This window comes from Oryctolagus cuniculus, chromosome 7 (assembly GCF_051225735.1).
Source record: "Oryctolagus cuniculus isolate XC-2025 breed Fujian yellow rabbit chromosome 7, ASM5122573v1, whole genome shotgun sequence".
Lineage (NCBI taxonomy): Eukaryota > Metazoa > Chordata > Mammalia > Lagomorpha > Leporidae > Oryctolagus > Oryctolagus cuniculus.
Window position 1 is genome coordinate 44474487 of NC_142873.1, and position 22785 is coordinate 44497271.

The window sequence follows — 22785 nt, forward strand, 5'->3', positions numbered from 1 at the left end:
CTGGGGAGGGGCCCCTCAGCGGGCAGCAAGGAGCTGCCTCAGGGGCCTCCCGGACAGAGCCTGTGGGGGAGGGGTGTCCCCAGCTCCAGACGCACCCTCCCCACCAGGGACCGCCGTCACAGGACTCAGCCCCAGGGCTGTGAGAAGCCAGAGTTCCAGGCCCACAGCTGGAAGACTTCCTGGAGGCGGCATGGGTCCCAGTGCTCCCCCCACGCCCTGGTTTGCTGTGGGGATGTGCACGTTTGCAGTGACTGCAGGCCTGGCCGCAGACCTGGGAGATACAACTGCCTTGCTCTTTCCTTCTCAGACGGCGTCCGGGACAGCCTCGGCCTGAATTTCAAAGGGACTGCACCTCCTCCCACGTCGTCACTCACTCCAGAACTTCCAGAAGGCTTGTCTTGACCCTTTAAAAATGACATCAGAGGGTGCGCAGCACCCGCAGTGAAGGGGCAGAGTCACAGTGAAGCCTGCCTTGTCTGTCGGGAGGCCGGGCGCAGGCGGCGTCTGTGCGTGCTACGTCAGCACCAGAAGCGCGGGCTGTCCTCACAGTCTGACAGACCGTGCTGTGTGAACGGGACAGTTTTCAGTCAGAGACGGGGTGGGGCGCAGCAGGTGAGGTGCCTGCCCCCATACCAGGACAGAGCTCCTGGCTCCGGGCTTTGGCCTGGCCCAGACCTGGTTGGTGCAGCCGTCTGGGGAGTGAACCAGTGGATGGGGGAGTTCTGTCTCTCCCTCTCTCTCTCTCTCTGTGCCTTTCAAATAAGTAGGGAAAAGGATAATGTCGCCACCTGCTGTGGGATCCCAGGAACCTCAAAGACCTGGCATTGCTGGCTCCAGCTAGAGGGAAGTGCAGTGCCCAGGTGACAGCCCTGGCACGCTCCCCCCCCCCCCCCGGGTGAGCAGCGCTTTGGTGAGCTCCTCGCTGCTGTGCTGTCCCTACCAGGGCCCACCACGCTGTACTGTTTCTGGGACATGAGCCCAGGTCCAGCTAGTGTCCTGGGAGCTGGGCAGACTGTAGCTTCACCTACTGGCCTTCTGCCACCCTAGCCCCCAGACCCGGATCCTCCCCCTTGCCCTGTCTTTTAGAGAGGGCCCTCCCCAGGGGCCATGGCTTTTCCATCTGGGAAGTGGGTTTGTCAGAAGATCAGTCACGCCACAGCAGACGCTCCCACGCGCCTGCACTTTGGATTCCTGTTATGTCTTTATCTCTCCCGCGTCTGGTCTCCAGCGTTCTCCTTTTCACCTGTATCTGCCAACCCCATCCCACAAACATCACAGCCACAAGACAGCTTTGGAAACAACTTTCTTTACGAGAATCTTGAATCCCTAAAGAGTCTAGCATGGGCTAGACCAGTGCAAGGACTCGGGTAGTGCAGGCCAGGGAGGCTGGGGCAGGGTGGGGCGTGGGGGCGCCGCGGTGGGCGGTGAGTGAGGTGTCCTAGGGGTTGCTAGACCTACGTTCCCTCAGGAGCAGTGTGACTACCACGGACCTCTCGGACCTGTCGGGATGGCCACTTAGAAGGCTGCTTGTTCTCTGGTCAGAGTTGCCGAGTGGCACTGTGGCACTGGAGACTGAAAGTGGAGGGGACAATGGAACCAAGGCCTGCAGCGTGGGGAGTGGTTTGGGGGAGGCCCCGGGCGCCCCTCACCTAACCCCCGGGGAGCACTTCTCCCAGCCTGGGAGTGCACAGCGAGAGCGTGGTCGTGGGGCAGGCGGGTCCTGGACCCAGGCCGCTCACCAGCTGCCCTCGGCCCCTCGGCCTCACTGCTGTTCTGTAAGACGAGGGCCCTTCCCTGCAGGGCTGCTGTGAGGGTGAAGACGGTGCGCCCGAAGGAACCGGCACAGAGCCGACCCTTCACTAAGCGGGGCTGTGCACAGGTGGGCCGAAGCGCCCCCCACCCCCGCCTCCTCGGAGCACGCCCCGTGCCCTTGGGGGATGTGGCCTATGTGGGTGGGGGGTGCCTGTGTGTAGTTTGCTTTTAAACTTTCACTGACTCGGTGCCCACTGTGCCCTCGTCACACTGCCAGGAAGCTGCCCTCCCGCTCAGTGCTGGGTGCCTGTGCAGACAGAACTGCTTCTGGAGTCTCCCATGGCCCTGCCTGGTGGGAGATGCTCCCCGCTGCTCTCCCTTCCTCCTGCAGGCCTGCCTCACACTGAGCTGGGCTCCCAGTTCCCTCCCGAGAGAGCCCCACTGTGGAAAGGAGGCAACAGTGTGGGTTCCCCAGAGCTCGCCAATGCCTCCGCGCTGACACGTGCTAACACCCTGCCCGTGCAGTGTGGCCCTCTCCTGTTTTGATGGTCCCTAAGGGGCTGTGCCCAGGGATGGAGGGATTGGCCCTGTCCAGTCACCACCTCCTATACCTGGACCCCTCTCTTCCTTGCCGCAGCCTCTGACAGCTGGGGCTGCACCGAGGCACAGGTGCCATGGGTGCTGGCTCTGTGGCCCACTGTGTTCTTCCACGGATAGCACAGGAGGGATCTGAGTGCCCACCTGTGTCAGGAGGCGCTGACCCAGAAGGGAGGCAGGGACAGGGCAAGGGCCCAGCCCCCAGATGGGACACACCTGCTGGGGATGCGGCAGAGGGAAGCCTGCCGCCTCCCCCGGGCTTGGTGCAGCCAGCCTGGTGCTGCTGCTGCCCAGGCACTCACTGCCTTCCCCGCCCCTCCTCTACATCCAAGCCCTGTTTGAGGGGACTTGGTTTACTGAAGGGGGGGGGGGGCGGGACAGAGGCTGCTACAACAGGTGGCCCCATTCCCACCGGCTCACCGGTCCAGCCGCAACCTCATGAAAACGGCATCACTGTCCCCATCTTGCAGACCTGGAGGCTGAGACCTAGCAAGGCAAATGGACTTGGTCCAGGTGGCCCAAGAAGTAGGCAGTGGGACAGGGCTGGCACCCAGACTCCGCGATCCTTGTCCAGAGTTCTTCACCTCTGCCTGCCTCCTCCCACCCACTGTGAGCCCCGCCCCTGGCTCCGCTGTGCCTGGGGGAAGCTGTGCTCCAGAGGACAGAATGGGCTGGGTGAGGCCAGGCCCCTTGGGAGCACCTGGCAGACTGACTTCTGTGACCTGCCATCTGCTAGCCCAGCACTTTACAAAGCTGGGACCACAAATCAGGGTGAGTCACAAGGTAGGGGCGGGGCGGGAGATCCCCTGGGAGATCTCCCAGCTGGCCTTGGGAGCAGCGTCAGGTTTCTGCTGCCTGGAAGCCACGGGCAGGAAGTGAAGCTTTCTGAGGAGTTACTGGCCACTAGGGATGTCTTCCAAAATTCTGCTTCCGACCTGCTCCAGCCCAGTGCGAAGAGGGAGGGGAGAGCGGAGCAGGAGGCTGGAGATGAGTGGAGGGCACTGGGCTCCGTCTACTGGAGGCCCCCGTCCACCCTTAGCTTCCTGGTGCGCTCAGAAGTGCAAAGTGGGGGAAAGACAGGCCCCTGGACAGATAGATCTCGGGTGGGGTGGGAGGGTCAGAGTTCGCCCCCCTCGGCTCCCCGTCAGCTACTGCTTCGTCTCTAACAGACCCTGCTGGACTCCCTGACTGTAAAAGGCTCTTCTCACACAGAAACCAAACACCCTGTGGCCTCGCCCTTCCACGGCCCAGATTCCTAGCAGCTCACCTGGAGTGTCAGAGTGGGGAGCCTCCCTAATTCCCAGCCTTGCCCACCCTCAGCCCAAGGAGAAAGGACAGGAAGAAGTATAAGAGGTACAGAGAATTCTCCACTGGACAGAAGGGCAGGCTTGGGGCCCCCTAGTGGCAGGGCCTGGGGACTGCGTTGGGCACCTCCCCCACACTCAGCCCTCTGGGCAAGAACTGCCCACTCGGTGTTGCCCACCAGGCCCAGTAAAGTCACACCCAGGCCTCTCCTCTCCGTCCTTTCTCCTAAGCCACCACTGTGTCAGCCAGGCCACCTCCTGCCCCTCGGCCCTCCTCCCAGGACTTGGAGGCAGTGGCTGATTCTGTCCCCTCTGCCTTCAAGCCTGCGCCACCAGCACTCTCACCAGGGTTGGCAGAAGCGGAGGAAGATATAGCTGGTCCCACCTCCCCGGCTGTTGCAGACAGAGGAGCGGGGAGAGGGGCTCCCGCTGAGGTCAGAGAATGGCTCTGGGGGGCAGCACCCCGCTTCCTGGCAGCTCCCGCATGCACTGTGCACCCACCACTACTGTACAGCAGAGGGCAGGGGCCAGGGTTCACGGCGGCGAGGGAGGGCTCACTTGGAGCTGGGGGCCGAGGAGGCGGGGTGGAGGGAGGTGGCGGCCGTGTAGTTCTGGAAGAGGGGCTGCAGGAACATGCCAACAGTGCCAAAGACACAGACGAAGACGAAGATCCAGAGGAACAGGCGGTCGATCACCATGGCGACATACTTCCAGTCCTCACTCACCTGCGAGCAGGAGATGAGGGAGGCCCTGTGTCAGCCACGCGGGGCAGGCAGGAGTGGGAGGGGCAGAGCAGGTGCCACTGCACGTGGGCCCCCACGTACACACACACAGCCGGCCTCCTCCCCCACCCCACGGCGGTCCCAGCGTGGCTGTTCTGAAGCTCGGCTGTGAGCCAGCCTGCTTAGAAGCCCAGTGCCTTACGAGCCTGTCTCCATCCCCTCCCAGGCCCTAATCCAGACTTAGCAACCCCCAGTGCCTCCTCGGGCGCCTGTGCCTCTGGATTCCCTTTGCATCTGGGAATCCCTTTCCCTACGTGAGGAGCCTAAATCAAACGGCAGCTTCCCTCCACCGTCCTGCCTGACCCTTCAGATTGGAAGGAGCCACGCATTTCTGGCACGTTGACATCACTGCAGTTTGCATGTCTGCCCCCCGTGGCTAAGGAGCCACGGGGGCCCTGTCTAACTCATCATCGCCACACCAGCCCATGGAACCCAGGCAAGTGGTGCTGCGGGCCTCGCACACGGGGAGCCCCAGCTGGCAGCACCCACTTCATTAGCAGAGCCCCCAGAGGGTGGGGACTGGGCCCACAGGGTGCTGAGAGCCAGTCCCAGGGCTCGCCAGAAGGGCCTTGGCACACAGGCTTATGTGGCACCCAGCCAGGCCAGCCCAGGCCATTAGAGGAGACAGCGACGGGCTATCAGCCGTTCGTGACCAAGTGCACCTGCTGTATCCATGGCACCACGCTGGGCCCGAGGGAAATGACGGAGCAAGGCCAGCCAGAGCCTTCTGTAGCGGACTCCACCAGGGGAGATGGGGACAAAATCAAGACAGACTTTCAAAACTGAGACACCGCCTGGGTAGTGGGGGACTGACAGAAATGGAGGAGAAGATGCAATTCAGGGCTGCTCTCGGAAGGTCTCTCCAAGGTGAGGCTGAAGCCAAGAGCCAGTGACAGGGAGCCGGCTGCGTCCAGAATCAGTGGAAGGAGTGATCAGACAAACCCAAACCCAGGGACGCTCCCCCAGCCCGTACAAACCGCGCTGAGCAACTGCTCCAGACCCAAGGAAACCTGACGGCTCAGTGCAATTGGAGATCCTGGGCTGGGGTGGAGGTGCCACGGAGGACAGCACGGGGACAGCTGGGGAATGTGAATGTGGACTTTGTGTTAGATGGATGAGTAGAAGCCAAGTTTCCTGAATTTGATCCCTGAATCTAGGTCATGCAAGAGAGTGACTGTGTTCTTAGGAGAGACATGCTGAAGTGTTTATAGGAAAGGGCTACAGTGTCTGCCACTTACTCTCAAATACTGGAGCAGAGATTAATCTGAGTAATAATTTTTAAAAGGAAAAAAAAAATAAGCATTCCAAGCACAGGAAACCGTTCGTGCCAAGCTCCCGTGGCAGGGAGGAGACCGTCAAGCAGATAAGCCCATGACCCGAGCAAAGGGGAAGAGGCACACACTGCAGGGGAGACAGTGACAAGGGCGCTGGGGACGGGGACGCTCTGCCCTGGTCCAGGCATGAGCTGAGAGTGGCCTCGAGCCGGGTATTTGCATGGAGATGCTGAGACAAGGATGAAGCGGAGAGATATTTGGAAGGCTGTGTGCACGGGATAGAAATGTTGACAACTTGGATGACGGGGAGGTGAGAAACAGAGGAGTCCAGGGCTGCTCTGCGTGTTGGTCTGAACCCCAGGTGCATGGTGATGCCCTTTACGGCAAGGTGAGGAAATGGGGGAGGAATATGTTGGTGGTAGGGCCGCAGGCCAAGCACGCAGTTTTGGACACGTGGGGTTTGAGCCCATGGAGCAGCTGTGTCAGTCACTGCCTCCCCAGCAGCCAGCTCGGTAAATGCACGGCTCAGAGGTGGATTGTAGCAGGAGAGGCAGCCGGCTGAGTCCCTGCACCACCCACAGTTCCCGCTTGGCCTCTACCACCTCTGAGGCCCTTAGCCCCTCCTCTTTCCTATCAGGACTGAAGGGTGTCCCTGCCCAAGCTTCAGCTCCAGCTTGATCTGCAATCCCAGGGAACCGAAGCCTCCTAGCCTGCACAAACCATAGTGTCCACATTGCTGCATCCCCCTAACGGAGTGCAGCCCCACCCCGTCACCATGGCAACAGCTGGGCCTGACCTCAGGGCTGAAGGAGCCGCCACCCAAAATGGGGGATGTCACCACACCCACCTTACCTCCTCCCAACGCTAGCTCAGTCCCAAGGGATCACCTTCTGGGGAGCCACTGCAGAAGCAGCCAGATACGGAGTGTTGCAGATGGGTGGGGAGGGAGCCCGTGGAGCCCTCTCTCCACCCGCCCCCATCTCCATGAATATCTCCTGGTCACCCAGGTGCAGAAAGGGAAAATTGATTTGGAACTGTTAGCCCACCTCCATGCCCCTCCCGGCCTCAATTTTGCCCTCTGTGGGTCACACAAAGGATTCCTTTCCAGCTGAGCGCTGCAGATTAACAACTTGGACTTGGAGACCAAGGCAACGAAGGCGGGACTGTCAGGGTCAGGGTCATGGCCAGGGGCCAGCTGCAAACCCAGAGAGCCTCCTGTTTGGGCCCATCTCCCGAGATACTATGAAGCCTCAGTCTTCTAATACTTGTCCCAGTGTAGGCGGCGCCACTTGGGAAAGCACCCAAGCCAGCGTCCAGATCCACACACAGGCTGGGGACTCTCATTTCCCGTTGAGGGCGTTTCTGACACGGACACCCAGCCCCCAGCAGCCCCGCCCGCCGCACTCACGCTCTGGTCGTCGTCCTCGCTGCGCACGTGGTCGGCGATGAAGCGCACCCCGTCCACCGCCTCCCGGAGGCCGCAGCCACACGGCGCCGCCGGCGCGGGCTCAGCCCCGAAGGCCCCGGCCAAGCCCTGGACCGACGCGCGGTTGACGAAGCAGGTGCAGGAGTCGGCCCCTCGCGGCTCGCGGAAGAAGGGGGCGCCCACCTCGCGTTCGTGCTGGCGCCGGCGCAGGCGCAGGCGCTGGCGGGCGCAGCGGTGGCGCGGCTGCTGCATGAAGAGCAGCGCGGGCAGCTTCTCCAGGAAGACGACCTTGACCCAGGGCGCCATGGTGTGCGTGGTGGGTGAGCGGTGGTGCACGTTGAGCACGCACACGCTGGTGACGATGGAGAAGGTGACCAGCACCATGGTGAACATGAGGTACTTGCCGACGAGCGGCACGTCCAGCGAGGTGGGCGGCACGATCTTGGAGATGAGCAGCAGGAAGACGGTGAGCGCCAGCAGCACGGAGATGCACAGGGTCATCTTCTCGCCGCAGTCGGACGGCAGATAGAAGACGAGGATGGCCAGCGAGGTGATGAGCACGCACGGGATGATGAGGTTGATGGTGTAGAAGAGCGGCTTGCGGCGGATGATGAAGTCGTACGTGATGTCCACGTACGTGGAGTCGTCGGGGTTCTCGTTGCGCCGGCCCGGCAGCGCCACGATGTCCCACTCGCCACTGGGTGTGAAGTCGTCCAGGTTGGCCACGTCGCTCTTGAGCACCAGGTCGATCTCCGTGCGGTCGTAGGTCCAGGAGCGGAACTTCATGGTGCAGTTCTGCTGGTCGAACGGGAAGTGCTTCACTTCAATCTTGCAGGCGCTCTTGTAGATGGCGGGCGGCAGCCAGAAGATGCTGCCGTCGTAGGACACCAAGGCGTTGGAATAGAAGGACACCTCGTACGTGCCGTCGGCGCTGCCGAGGGAGGGGCACCGTCAGCGCTCCTCCACCCTGGCCAACACCCGGCCCCGGTGCAGTGGGAGGAGGCGAGACCCAGGCGTGAGAGCAACCTTCCAGCGCCTGAGCGAGAAGGGGGCATGGCTGGGCTGATGATGAGAAGAGGGGTCCTGAACGGGAGCCCCTGGGAGGCGGAAGAGGGTGGGGGAGGGAGAGGTCGTGTCTGTTGCTTGTCCCTGTTGTCTAAGCTGTTTGCTTCTGGTGAGGGTGGAGAAGCCAGGGAAACCCCAAGCCATGAAGGGGAACAGGGGCAGGTGGGGGCAGGACATGGTCCCATCAGCTGGGGGAGAAGGTTTTGTAGCTTAGAGGCAAGAAGGATTATTACAGGAGTCAGGATAGAACCTGCAGGAGAAACTGGGACATTAAGGTTCTTGGATTCCACTCAGGCTCCCAGGAAAGCCTGTTCTGGAACCACGTTAGGCACCAGGAGTGGACAATCCTTGATTGTATTCCCGCCACAGCTTGGGAACTGGGAGTGGCTGGGAGTGGTGGGGTGATATTCATGGCCCAATTCCCCTGGGCTGTCCACATGCCACCTCACTGGTCTGGGTATGTCTGCGGATTTCCCTGCCCCCACAGCATAGGCCAATTTCTCTCATTTCCCCTAAGACCCCTTCATTCCCTGGACATTCCCCCTGGTCTCCTCCAACCTCCCCAGGACTGCAGGGTCACCTACTTGTTGTAGAGAACCACATCCGGGAGCCAGATGTGTTTGGAAGGGAGCCGGACTTTCTTCATATTGTCAAACTCCTCAGGATTCCAGGTGAGGCGATAATCCTCCCACTCCTGGAACAGGGAGGAGAGGGGGGGCTCAAGGTCAAAGAAAGGGACAATAGGGCCCAAGGAGGTTCTGGGCAGCCATTTAGTCTGACAGTTAAGATGCCCCTGGTCCACATCAGAATGGCTGGGTTCAATTCTGGGCTGTGTCTCCTGATTCCAGCCCCCTCCAAATGCATACACTGGGAGGCAGCAGGTGATGGCTCAAGTGTTTGGGCTCCTGTCAGTCAAATGAGTTCCCAGCCCCTGACTTCAGACCTGGCCCCACCCCAGTCATTGAGGGCATTTGGGGAGTGAACCAGCAAGTGAGAGTGTTTTCTCTCTCTCTCTCTCTCTCTCTCTCTCTCTCTCCAAATAAATAATAATGGGGGGGGGGAATAGATGCCTTCCTCCTCCCCACCCACAGGGACTTTTCTGCTGAATAAATGTCACGTATGTGATCTTGCTCATTTAATTTGCACAGCTAAGCCAAGGTATTAGAATCTCTATTTTGTAAATGAGAAAATGAATCTTGGCAAGTTGAATATGTTTAAAGTCACAGAACCAAGATTAGATACAATTATTTAGAACTATGAAGTCTATACCTTTCTGCTTCTTTTGTGAAGACTGAAAGAGAAATATATATGTATATGTAATATATATTATATATATGAGAGAGAGAGGAAGGGGGAGAGAGAGAGAGAGAGAGAGAGAGAGAGATGGAAGGAGCACTAACCTGGGTCAGCCAGACGTTGGTGGTCATGATCTGCTCCCGCTCATGCTGCAGGGAAGTAGAAGCTGCTGAGCAGACCCCTCCCCCAGCCTGCGGGCCCCCTTCCCTACCTCCCCACACCTTGGGCACACCAGATGAGGAAGCACAACTATTAACCCCTTCTGGCTGGGCTGATTTCCATAGCTGGGCAAACAGCTGGAACCCCCCACTCACCACACTGATGAGCTGTGCCAATGATACCATGAGCTGTACTGTCACAAGTTCAGAGCCGTTGGTGGCTGGGCGGATAAGCTTGTTGTAGCGGGAGGGATCCAGGAGATGCTCCACCAGCCGCTCCTCTGCATCCGTACCCCACACCCCTGGGCCAAAAGGGAGGGTCAGGCAGGCAGGAAGTAAACAAGGAGGGAGGGCCTACTCAGGATCCCTACCCCCTGCAAAGGGGACAGTCCTTTAGGCTCTAGCTTCCTAGTGCTCCATGTGTGAGGGGACTGAAAAAGCTTAGGTGACCCCCTTGGAGGCTGCAGAACTAAAACCCTCAAATAGAAACTCCTCTCTGAGGCCACCGGCCAAGGAGCCCAGACAACCCGAGGAGAGGCCTGCAGACTGCGAGGGTTAAGGGAGAGCTGCTCAGAGGGTGCTTTCAAAGGCTTCAGACTTCTGCAGCCAGGGCTTCCCCGCAAATACCTGCCATGTAAGGGGTTTGGGAGGGTGGAGAAAGGGGAACAGATCTTTGTGTCCCACCACACACCCCTTTGCTTAGTCAGTGCCCATCTGTCATGTGCCTGTGGCCATGACACCATCTCCCTCCCCAAAAGGCACTGGGTCGGAGTGGAATAGCTGAGCTGCCTCATTTGTGTGGTCCAGGGCGTACATATTGATTGCCAGGACACACGCAGACAGGAGGAGCCTGTCCCGGTGCACCTGCCCCTTGGCACACTCTATCCTGTTCTGCGACTGTGCCCACACACACCCTCCCTACCCCTCAGAGAGCCCCTTCTTAGTCGTTCCAGGCTCCTGTCCCGCCCTGCAAGAGGACGAGAAGTGTGGTCTCCCCTTCATGCCCTGCATCAGGAGACCAATGAGGGAGCTGAGAAATTATGGGAAGCAAAAGAGGAGTGCCCCTCCAGGAGGAGTTCTTGAGATAACACCTCACAAAAATGGGACCCCAGCCGCCCTCAGAACCGGCCCCCCTGCCACCACGACAGGCTGGGGAGGGCACCTTCCTTTCTCTGGGTACCCACGTCCTCCTCAGCACCACTGGCCAGATTTCTACTTCCTTGCTTCACTGTCTCCTCCAGGGAGGTCCTCCCAGGTGGTCACGGGGTTCTCTCCCCCAACCCCAGCAGACTCCCCTCTACCGCTGGCCTGGCAGGCGTGCGACGAGCGCGGCGAGCCCTGGGCGGTGGGCCAGGGTCGGGAGCCTTACCTGAGCACAGCCCGAGGAGGCCGAAGCTGAGGAGCAGCGCCATGGGGCCGGGGCGCTGGGCCATGCCGCGGGCATCGCTCGTGGCCCTATCCACGCCGGTTGGGGCACGCCGCGGGCGGGGCGCTGTCCGTGGTGCTGAAACCGCGCCGGCTGCAGCGGGGCCCGGGTGAGCTCGCGGCCACGGCGCGGCGCTTCCCAGGGCTCAGCGAGCCGGCTGCCGAGAGGAACCGGCTCCTCGCCCGTCCCGGGCCAAGCAGGCGGCGGCTTTTCCGGCGGCTTTTCCAGGGAATGCGACTGGGACGGCGAGGGGGAGGAGTCTCCGCCCCGGAGGCGGAAGCGCGGGCTCCCAGGGAGAAAGGGGGTCCCAGGCTGGTCCAGCGTGGCTAGGGCGTGCGTGAGGTAGGACAAGGGCTCTCCTCCAGACGGTGGCCCGTACTTGGGGCAGGACCTGGGAAGGGGCGGGCCCGGCGGGAAGAAGCCGCGCCAGGGCGACAAGTAGGTCAAAGCCCTCCCTCCTAGGGCCAACGGGTGGCGGGAGACTGGAGAGGTTTCTGGGATGCCTGCCCTCCTTTTTCCTCTTAGCCAATGATCCTGCTCCCTGAGAGGCTGAAGACGCAGCAGAAAAAATGCAGCTTACGCCTCTAGAGAAAGAGGCAGGGGGCTGTGGGTTTGCTATTTTAAGAAAGCATAAGCTTTGGGGTCTTGCGATAGAGTCCCTGAACCTGTCCCCTTCTCTATCGCCATAGACCCCTCCAGAAGCCACCCACGGGGGTCTAGGGTGGAAAGATCAGGGCTTTTCCTGACAAGATAGCCCCAGAGGCCTTGGGGAGTGTGGAAAGATAAGCAGCCTTCCTCATCAATTAGCCTTTCTCACTCCTCTTGTCTTCTGCTCCAGTCAGTGGCTTCCATGTAACCAGGGAGATCAGGGCACCGTTTCACAGACCTGTCTACCCTGAAGCTAACACAAGGAGAGCAATAATGAGAGAAAAAAGGAGAGAGGCGGCTTGGCTCAGGAACCTCTTTGATCTTGAAAGCCCTAAGCTTTTGGCTGCTGAGCCAGTAAAAGCCCCTCTTGTTGCTGAAGTGGATTTTTTGTCAGTTTCAACGAGAAGATTCCTGACCCAACATCATGGCTCTGTCCTGTTGGTCTCTGCCCACTTCTCCAACATCATCTGGGCCACTCCACACCCAGCCCCACGCTTCTTGTCATTAAGATCCTTGAACATTTGGTCCTACACCTCCAGTCCCCATACTTCAGAGGCTTTGGCTCTTCTATCAGCCATTTCCCCCTCACTGTCTTCTACCTAACTCTGAGCATTTAGCAGGAATGTCAGCTCCTCCAGGAAGCTGTGCTAGACCAAGGACTAGGTCAGGTGCCCTGCTTCATGTCTCTAGAATGTATTCAATGAATCAGTGAATCCAAGGCGAGGGCTGCCTCTCCTACTAGCTCATGAACCAGACCAGTGCCTGTCCTATCATGAAGGCTTAACAGCTAAGGAAAAGGGCTGGTGTAAAACTGACATCTTGGGGCCAGCGCTGTTGTGCAGTAGGTTAATCCTCTGCTTGTGGCGCTGGCATCCAATATGGACACTGGTTCAAGTCCTGTCTGCTCTTCTTCTGATCCAGCTCTCTGCTATGGCCTGGGAAAGCAGAAGATAGCCCAAGTGCGTGGGCCCCTGCCCTCTCTTTGCTTTCTTTTTCTCTCTCTCTCTCTCTTTTTTTTTTTTTTTTTTTTTTTTTTTTTTGACAGGCAGAGTGGACAGTGAGAGAGAAAGACAGAGAGAAAGGTCTTCTTTTGCTGTTGGTTTACTCTCCAATGGCCGACCCGGCCGGCACGCCGCGCTGATCTGAAGGCAGGAGCCAGGTGCTTCTCCTGGTCTCCCATGGGGTGCAGGGCCCAAGCACTTGGGCCATCCTCCACTGCACTCCCAGGCCACAGCAGAGAGCTGGACTGGAAGAGGGGCAACTGGGACAGAATCCGGCACCTTGGCCAGGACTAGAACCCGGTGTGCCAGCACCACAAGGCAGAGGATTAGCCTATTGAGCCACAGCGCTGGCCCTCCTGCCCTCTCTTTGGAGACCTAGAAGATGCTCCTGATTCCTGGCTTCGAATCAGCTCAGTGCCGGCTGTTGCGGCCTTTTGGGGAGTGAACCAACAGATTGAAGACATTTTTCTGTCCTTCCCTCTCACTGTCTATAACTCTACCTCTCAAATAAATAAATACAATCTTTTTTTTTTTTAAAAGCTGACATCTTTTCATATGTAGAGGAAAAATCTCCCTTTTTTTAGGATTTATTTTTATTCATTTGAAAGGCAGAATTACAGGGAGAGAGAGAGAGATAGCGAGATCTTCCAACTGCTGGTTCACTCCCCAGATGGCCACAACAGCTGGGAGTAGGCCAGGGTGAAACCAGGGGCCACGAACTTCTGGGTCTCCCACATGGGTGCAGGGGCTCAGGTATGCTGGCCCTGAAAATTCCTCTCTAAAAGCTTATCTGAGAAGCAGGACAAGTTTCAGAAAAGGCCTGGAGAGGAAATGAGACAAATACCAGGCCCATGATGCACCGGGAGGTGGACATAAATCTGCACCACCAGGGGGCAGCATTGTGATGGAGCAGGTGAAGCGCTGCCTGTGATGCTGGAAGCTGGTTCCTGTCCTGGCTGCTCCACTTTTGATCCGGCTCCTATTTCTAACGTCTTGGGAAAGGCAGTGGAGCTGTCACCTATGTGGGAGACCTGGATATGACTCTCCTGGCTCTTGGCTTTGACCTGGCCCAGCATTGGCTGTTGTGACCATTGGGGAGTGAATCAGCTGATGGAAGATCTCTCTCTCTCTCTCTCTCTCTCTCTCTCTCTCTCTGTAACTCTGCTTTTCAAATGAATAAATCAATCTTTAAATAAATAAATAAATAAATAAATAAATAAATCTTGGAGCCAAAGGAGAGGAATGAAGGTGGGGGAACTTCAAAAAGTTTGTGAAAAATGGAATGAAAATACTTATTTTGGTGGAAAAAATTTAAATCCATGCATAGTTTATTCATAATATGCATTTTCCATGGGGAAAACTTGAAAGAAAAGAGAAAGAATGTGTGTAGTCACTCCATTTGGATAAAGGGTCAAGGGTGAGGAAAAGTCCCATCTTCCATAGTTTAGTTGCGTATGTGTCCGGGTATCCACTGTTTGCCAGGACTTGTGCAGGTGTGGAGGATGCAGGCGTCACACTGGCTTAGTCCCACCTGCTAAGGGGATCACAGTCTGGCTGAAATCAGCTGGCAAAGCGGTGGCTGCTCTAGGAGGAAATAAATGAGGTGCTACGGAGGCACAGAATAGGGAGAGGTGGATGGTGCCCAAGGGGCTGCTGGGAAGGAGGAGAAAACACATTTGAAAGCTGGCTGAAAGGCATTCCAGACTCCTGAGTGGGCCAGGGAGCTTTGGGGGCTGCAGGTGAAGGAGGGCTTTGAAAGTCTTCTCTTAGGAAAATCTCTTTCTGGGATGATGGGGGGAGGTCACTGGCTTCCTTAAGGCCATCAGCTGGTCCCTGGTGCTTTCTCCGGCTAGTCCAGGCATCCTATTCACCTCCTCTCCACCCTGGCTTCCCCAATTCCCCAGCTTTACTTCAACCCGGTAAGGAGTGAATTCTGAGTGCAGCCACACAGTAACCAGGGAGAGCTGGAACACCCTTTCTCTTTCTCTCTCCACACACTCCTCTTGTCCCCACCAGGAAGACAGGGAGCCAGGCAGTGAGGACAGGTCCAGAGTTACACAGGGGATGGATAAATACAGATGCATCAGTCCCCGGCCAACACAGTGAGTGGGTAAAATTTTGGTAGCACACTCCTATTGCCTCTGATGGGAAGGAACATTTTCTCCTGAGAGGCATCAAAATCAATGCTGTTCTTTATTTCTATTTTATGGGTAATTTATTATTTATTTATTATCATATTTATTTATTTGTAATTTTTCAAAAGATTCATTTACTTTGTTTGAAAGTCAGAGTTACACAGAGAGAGAAGGAGAGGCAGAGAGAGAGAGAGGTCTTCCATCTGCTGGTTCATTCCCCAATTGGCCACAATGGCTGGAGCTATGCTGATCCGAAGCCAGGAGCCAGGAGCTTCCTCCGTGTCTCTCACGCAGGTGCAGGGGCCCAAAGACTTGGGCCATCTTCCACTGCTTTCCCAGGCCATAGCAGAGAGCTAGACTGGAAGTGGAGCAGCCAGGACTCAAACCAGCGCCCATATGGGATGTTGGTGCTGCAAGCGGCAGCTTTACCTGCTACACCACAGCACCAGCCCCTATTTGTAATTTTTTATTACCAAAGTAATTGTATGTGTTCCTGGAGACCAATTGGAAAACACAAGTTAGCATAACAAAGTAAGTACAGAATGAACTCATAACCTTACCTCCCAGAGGAAAAAATCAGTTAATAAACATATATACATGTATCTGTAAATATATCTATCTTTATGTTCTTAGATATAACATTCATATGGGAAAATATGTGTATTATAGGTATATAGTTAGATAAGTTTTTGTTACATAAACAGTCATATAACCCTCATCCAGGTTTAAAAAAAAAAGGAATACACATTCCCAGTACATAAGAGGTCTTCCAGAAGTTTATGGAAAATGCGTGTTATGAAAAGTTACCCATGATGGGGCTGCCGTTGTGGCACAGTAGGTAAGCTGTTATCTGTGATCCTGGCATCCCATATGGATGCAGGTTCACGTTCCTGCTGCTCCACTTCATATCCAGCTCCCTGCTAATGGTCTGGGAAAAGCAGAAGATGGTTCAAGTGTTTGGCACTCTGCCATTTTTTGTGGGAAACCTGGGTGAAGCTCTTGGTTCTGGCCTGGCCCAACTCTGGCTACTGTGGCCATCTGGAGAGTGAAGCAGCAGATGGAAGATCTCTCTCTCTCTCTCTAACTCTTTCAAATAAATAAATACATCTTTGAAAAAGAAAAAAGCTGCACATGGAACACAAATTTTTTTTGCATTGGGGGCTTGCACTGTGGCACAGAAGGGTAGGCTGCCACTTGGGGTTCCTGAGACCCATATCAGAGTACCTGGTTTGAGTCCCAGCTACTGCATGCTTCCAATCTATCATCCTGCTAATGTGCCTGAGAAGGTGATGGCCCAAACACTTGGGTTCCTGCCACCTTTGTGGGAGACCTGGATGGAGTCCTGGGATCCTGGCTCCCACCTGGTCTTGCCCTGGCAGGCAGTTTGGGAGTGAACCACCAGATAGAAGATCTCTCTCCTGTCTGTCTTTCTTTCTGCCTTTCAGATAAATAAATAAATCATTTTTAAATACTTTGCAACAAAACAAGTTTATTTTTAATTCCATTTTTTCCTTGATCTTTTGGGAGTTCCCTCACACAGAAGTCTCCCTTATGCCTCCCAAGTCACTATTCCTTTCTCTTCAAAAGTAACACCATGGAGGCAAAACTATTTCAAGATGAGAGAGGTGCAGATTACACAACATTATGAAGGCATGGGATGCCACTGGATTGTGTATGTCACAATGGTTGTGTAACCAGGTGTAAGATAGCATAGGCAACGATGTTTACTACTTAAATGTAAAGCTGGGAAGCTGAGCCCCTCGGGCGGGGCTGCTGGCTTCCCGCTTGCCCAGGTCCTAAGGCTCAAAACTGCCTTGTTCCTATCTCAGCTCCTTTTCCAGAGCAGGAGGAGCAGGTCGGGCTGGATCCTGTGTCACCCTGTGTGGCTCTCAAGCACCACCATGAAGAAACAAGAAGGAATGCATTTTCATCAATTTGGTGCTGAGCCTTGCACCTGACACCAGAGACCTGCAGCTCTGTAGTGACTTTGCCATGCCAGCACCCCCTTCCTTGTAGCCCCTTTATAATCCCCAAAACACCTCATCCAGCAAGGCTTGAGACCCAGAAGTCTGCAACCCTCTTGTCTGTCAACAGATTAAATGTTCTCTTTCCTGGGGCTGGCACTGTAGCGTAGCGGGTAAAGCCGCCACTTGCAGCGCCAGCATCCCATATGGGCACCAATTTGAGTCCCAACTGCTCTACTTCTAGTCCAGCTCTCTGCTATGGCCTGGGAAAGCAGTGGAAGATGGCCCAAGTGCTTGGGCCCCTGTACACCCACGTGGGAGACCCAGAAGAAACTCTTCGGATCAGCACAGCTCTGGCTGTTGCAGCCATCTTGGGGAGTGAACCATTGGATGGAAGACCTCTCTCTCTCTCTCTCTCTCTCTCTCTGCCTCTCTGTAACTCTGCTTTTCAAATAAATAACTAAATCTTTACAAAAATAAATGTTCTTTTTCCTTCACTCCAAAAACCTTGATCTGGCACCAGGAACAAGGACCGAGCATTCTGTAACAGTTAAGATGGTAAATTTTAGGGCCGGCGCTGTGGCATAGCAGGTAAAGCTGCTGCCTGCAGTGCTGGCATCCATATGGGCACCAGTTCAAATCTCGGTTGCTTCACTTCCAATCCAGCTACCTGCTAATGTGCCTGGAAAAGCATCAGAAGATCACATGTGGGAGACTTGGAAGAAGCTCCTGGCTTCGGGTCAGCCCGGCTCTGGCTACTTGGGGAGTGATTCAGTGAATGGAAGTTCTCTCTCTCTCTCTTTCCCTCACTCTGTAACTCTGCCTTTTAAATAAAACAAATAATTTTTTTAAAAGATGATAACTTTTTATGTGTATTTTCCCACAATTTTTACAAATGACATTTAAAAAGTAATCACCATTCTGATTTCTAAAACCATAGGCTAACTTTGCCTGTTGCACTTATAAATGAAGTCAGAATATTTTGCATCTATATTTTGTTTGATATTTTTCTTTTGAGAGAGAGAGAGCGCTCCCATCTGCTTGTTCATTCCCCAAACGCCCACAACAGCTAAAGCAGGACTAAAGACAGAGGCAGGCTCTGGACACTCAATCGACATCTCCCTCAATGGTGGCCGGAACCCAATTACTGGAGTCATCACTGTTGCCTCCCAGGGTCTATACTGGCAGGAAGATAGAGTTAGGAACCAGAGCTAGGAACCAGACCCAGGCACTCTGATACGGCATGTGGCTGTCCCAACTGGTGTCTTAAGTGGTGGGTCAAATGCCTGCCATGTGTGTCTGTCCTTTTAACATCATGTTAATGAAACCACAGACATTTTAAATTAAAAGGCAGAGAGCCACAGAGATAGAGACAGAGACAGATCTTTCATCTTCTGGTTTGCTCCCCAAATGCCCACAACAGCCAGGGCTTGACCAGGCTGCAGTCAGGAGCTTCAAACTCAATCCAGATCTACATGTGTGGTAGTGACCCAACTACTGGAGCCACCACTTTCTGCCTCCCAGAATGTACATTAACAGGAAGTTGGAATCAAGACAGAGCCAGGACTCTACCCCAGACCCTCTGATATGGGATGTAGGCATCCTAAGCAGTGTCTTAACCATTGTGCCGAACACCCATCCCTCATGGACATTGCTGGATACAGTTGTAGTCCTTTCAGCTTTATTACTATTGCATGAATATATTTTATTTATCCATTCCACCACTGATGGATATTGAGTTACTTCCTATTTTGAGTTATTAAAAATAACATTGCTTGGAATATTCTAGTTCAAATTTATCATGTCCAATGCATGTCTGTTGCATACATAACTAAGTCATGTGCCTTTTAATTTTTTGTTGTTGTTTGAAAGGTAGAGACACAAGACAGCTCCCATTCACTGATTCACTTCTAAAATGCCTGCAACAGCTGGGGTTGGGCCAAGCTGAGCCCAGGAGCTGGGAACTCAAATCTGGGTCTCGCACATGGGTGGCAGGAACCCAAGTACCTAAGCCATCATCTACAGCCTGCCAAGGTGTGTATTAACAGGAAGCTGGAATCAGAAGTGGAACCAGGATTCCACACGGGAGGCAGGCATCCCAGGGAGCATTGTAAGCACTGTGCCAAATCCTCATACTTTAGTTAGTTTGTTTAAGGAGCATATGGTGACATGGTTTTGTAACCTTCCTTATCCGGTTACTATTCTCAAACATCTTTCCATACCAGTAAGTATCCTTTGATAACCACTTTTGACAGCTACACAGTAGCCATTAGGGCATCAGCCTAGCTTGAATCTAGCGAGCGGAAAGAGAAGTGCAGATGAGACCAGTGAAGAAAGCTGGGGCTGGACTGTGGAGGCCACAGCAGGTCACGGGATTTTATTCCATGCATAGTGGGAAACCACTGGAGGGTGCTCCACCAGGAGTGGCATGGTCTGATTTGAGATTTTCAAAGCTCCCTCTGGCTGTGCTGTGGGGAATGAGTTCTAGGGATATCTTTTTCTCTCCAGAAGGTCAAGAGTGATAACAGAGGAAGCTCCGAGTAGGCAAATTTTTACACAGCCCTTTAATAATTTCCAAGTGAAATGGCTGAGTCAAAGCTTAAAAGTTTGTTGATTATTTCATTATTCACCAGAAGCAATGTTGCTACCAGGGTTACTGTGAGGCTCAGGCCATAACATTGCTACGGAGAGAAGAAACTGCACCCAGACAAGGCGGTGAGCAAAGCAAGATTTATTTTCGTCAGGCACCTCCGGCCGCAGCAGCCAGGACGGGGCTCCAAGAGAGGCCAACCCGAGAAGCTGTGACGGTCAAGTCTTTTAGGCACAATTTTTGGGGCAGAGAGGGAACAGGACAGCAGCTAATAATCCACCAGAGGGTGGGGACAAAACCCAGAAAGGCCAGGATCCTAATCCTGTCTCAGGATAAGACAAAAAACTGTCAGAAGGGCGGGACGGTCTTTCTGGTTTCACCACACACTGAAAACTCAGCAGGGTGGCCTCCCTACTTGCTCACTATTCTCACGGTAAAACCGGAAACTACGAGGAGTGGGCTCAGCACTTTCATCTTGCTAAAGACAGGTTTTGGGGAGCAGCAAGCATTTTGTACCCTTTCCTCATTGGGACCATCGGTTCTCCTCTACAGCGCTGCCCACGCTGACCCCTTCCTTGCTCCTCTGCCCGCCTCCCCCTCTGTCGTGGGCCTTTCTTCCCAGCCTCTTTGTACTGCAGAACATCTCCCCCATTCCACCCAAGGAATTTCTACCCCGATGTTCTCACTGGGAGTTTGTCTTCACCCGCCTCGATCCCTGTTCTTGTGTCGCCCAGGCCCTGCCTGGTGGCAAGCTGTGCGTGTCTCCCTGGGCAGTCTTCGCAGATGTAACTGCAGCTGACGGGGTCGGCTCCCATGCTCCTGAGGGCAAGGAGCAAGAAATACAACACGTGCACCACTCCCTGCCTCCATGCACACACTCGTGAGCCCGACTCCTGCTTCTTCCACAACACTCAGCCCTCCTTTATCAAGCCATTCTCTGTTGGTGCTACAACTGTTTGTGACCCAGGGTTCTGGACCTTCTCAAAACTCTAACGATTAAATATTTTCCTTTTTAACTGACACATAACAATTGTACATCTTTATGGTGCACTGTGTGATGTTTTGCTGCACAGATACACTGCATAATGTTCAAATCAGGCCAATCATATCCACCCCCGCAAGCATGTTTCACTTTTTTTTTTTTTTTTTTTTTTTAGATTTCTTTTATTTATTTGAAAGAGTTACAGTGTGAGGTAGAACCAGAGAGAGAGAGAGAGAGGTCTTCCACCCACTAGTTCACTCCCCAAATAACCACAATGGCCAGAGCTGTGCTGATCCGAAGCCAGGAGCTTCTTCCAGGACTCCCACATGGGTGCAGGGGCCCAAGGACTTGGGTCATCTTCTATTGCTTTCCCAGGCCATAGCAGAGAGCTGGATTGGAAAAGGAGCAGCCGGGACTTGAACCAGCACCCATATGGGATGCTGGCACTGCAGGCCATGGCTTTAACCCATTGCACCACAGTGCCGGCCCCTCACTTCTTGATGGTGAAAACATTCACAAATTCCTTCTCTTAGCCTTTGTTTCAGAAAAACATACATTATTGACATCTAAGAGGCCCCACTCTGTGCAACAGAACATCGGAAGCTCTCCTGACTCTAACTTAGCACCCAGTAATCAGCCCTTCCCCGTCCCTCCCTGCCCCCTACTCCCCAGCCTCCTAACCACCACCTCAGCTTCTGTGAGTTCAGCTTGCTTGGATTCCAGAGAGATCACGGAGCATCTGTCTTTTTCTGTGCCTGGCTTATTTCTAGTTGCCTTTTTTTTTTTTTTTTTTTTTTTTTTGATCTTTCTTGTTCTTAACATAAAGCCCAAATTTCTAAGCATGGCTTTAAATCTGCTTCCCGGTATCCCAGGGCCCTTTTACTCCAGGCAGAGGCATCTCTCCATTCCTCCGACCCTCCAGGTCCTACCCCAAGCCCGTCTCTGCCACCCCTTAGCCCTGGGTCAGCATCAGCCCTTCCCCCTCCCGCAGAGGGTTCCACTTCACTCTTCGGAGCTCAGCGCCGCCTTCCCACACCCCCCCTCGCACCCCCACAGCTGCAATCAAGTGACTCCAGGAGACATCTGCACACTGTGCGCCTGTCTCATCACGTTGTTCTCTAACTAGATCCCTTATAAAATGTAGAATTCGAGCTCTTCCAAGTGGCTGCATTTGGGGGCTTCTTGGGGAAGGACTGGAGTCCAGCGACACGTGAACACCTCCTGAGACAGGCACAGGCAAGAGAGAGGGGTAACAGGGCGTGCACTTCGGAGCCGTGCCCAGGATCTCCGTTTACAAGCTACATATCCGCGGGCAGTCACTCCTTTTCCCCACTTGTAAAGCAGCGATAAAAATGCTTACTCTGCAATGGTGTTGGGAATTTTAGACATAGTTGCAGAATGCCTTGGCTCAGGAAGTGCCCAGTAAGTGAGAATCCTTACCATAGGCTTTATGCTACCAGCTCGCACACACAGGTAAAAAGCTGACATGCAAACGGGGTATACGGCCCCAGAAGGACCAGGAACGCTACCGCAGTCACTTTCAAATACCCAGGGCCCAATAGGGCCAAAGGGGGCCCTTCTGCGGATGCCCCAAACGTGCAGTCAGCATCCAAAAAAGGCTAAGCCCAGGGGGAAGGGGAAGGGGAAGGGGAAGGGGAAGGGGAAGGGGAAGGGGATGACTGGCTGAGTTGGACCAGAATTCAGCAGGCCCCACGGCAGGCTCACACACCTGCCCTTGGCAGACACCAGATCCGAATTTCTGGAACCTCGGCCAGCTTTGTCCTTTGTGATACCGCCACCTAGCGAGCGCTCGCGGACACTGCCGCCTACTCCCGGCGGCTGCCAGGTCCGCTGACCCACTGCAAGGTTTCAGCCACTTAGGCTTGGGTGGAGAAATGGGGGCTGCCCGGGCCTGCGCCTCCCTGTAACCGCTGGATTAACGAGTTTAGACTAGCGATGAGCTCCTTCCGTCCATCTTAGAGGAAGCCCCCTCACCACACTCGTCCAGACCCGTGGGGGTCTGAAAAGCTCAAAAGGTCAGCTACTGTCTGCCCCTCGCAGTCTCCTCGCAGCGACCCCCTGCGAGTGGCCAACGCGGGCGTGACCCGCATCAGAGCCGCCACTGTTTAGCTGAGGCAACAGGCTCGGCAGGAAGGCGGCTAACCCACGGTCACGCAGCCCATCAGCGACAGGACTGGTGCCAAACTCCAAGTCCCCCGGACCCCAGTCCCTGGCTGCTTCCCTGACCACACGCCCCTCGGGCTGGAGAGGGCAGGCCGTGGGGCCGAAGCTCGGGACGCTGCGTGGAAAACCGGCGTGGCTGCGCAAGACGAACATGCTGCCCACGCTAGCCCCGCACGTCTTTCTTCTCTGCCACCCGAACGC

General features: G+C 55.0%; 2 protein-coding genes across 6 annotated transcripts in view; one reads left to right on the top strand and one right to left on the bottom strand.

Annotated features, from left to right (window-relative positions):
* Nucleotides 1-1301, top strand: part of ADAR (adenosine deaminase RNA specific) — a 45270-nt gene extending 43969 nt beyond the window's left edge. For all 4 annotated transcript variants that reach the window (XM_070077626.2, XM_070077623.2, XM_070077619.2 and 1 more), the window contains exon 16: nucleotides 308-1301. The gene's annotated coding sequence lies outside the window, so the exon portion shown is untranslated. The remainder of the gene's footprint in view (nucleotides 1-307) is intronic.
* On the bottom strand, nucleotides 1291-11569 carry CHRNB2 (cholinergic receptor nicotinic beta 2 subunit). Of its 2 annotated transcripts, XM_051858636.3 has the most exons (6): nucleotides 11024-11566; nucleotides 9811-9956; nucleotides 9601-9645; nucleotides 8785-8894; nucleotides 7118-8066; nucleotides 1291-4378 (listed from the first exon to the last, which is right to left on the bottom strand). In XM_051858636.3, the coding sequence occupies exons 1-6, from the start codon at nucleotides 11085-11087 to the stop codon at nucleotides 4208-4210; spliced, it is 1485 nt and encodes a 494-aa protein (XP_051714596.1). In that variant the 5' UTR covers nucleotides 11088-11566; the 3' UTR covers nucleotides 1291-4207. The 2 variants fall into 2 exon arrangements, with proteins under 2 accessions (XP_051714596.1, XP_051714597.1); XM_051858637.3 differs by lacking the exon at nucleotides 9601-9645 and having other exon boundaries at nucleotides 11024-11569.
* Between the last annotated feature and the right edge of the window lie 11216 nt (nucleotides 11570-22785).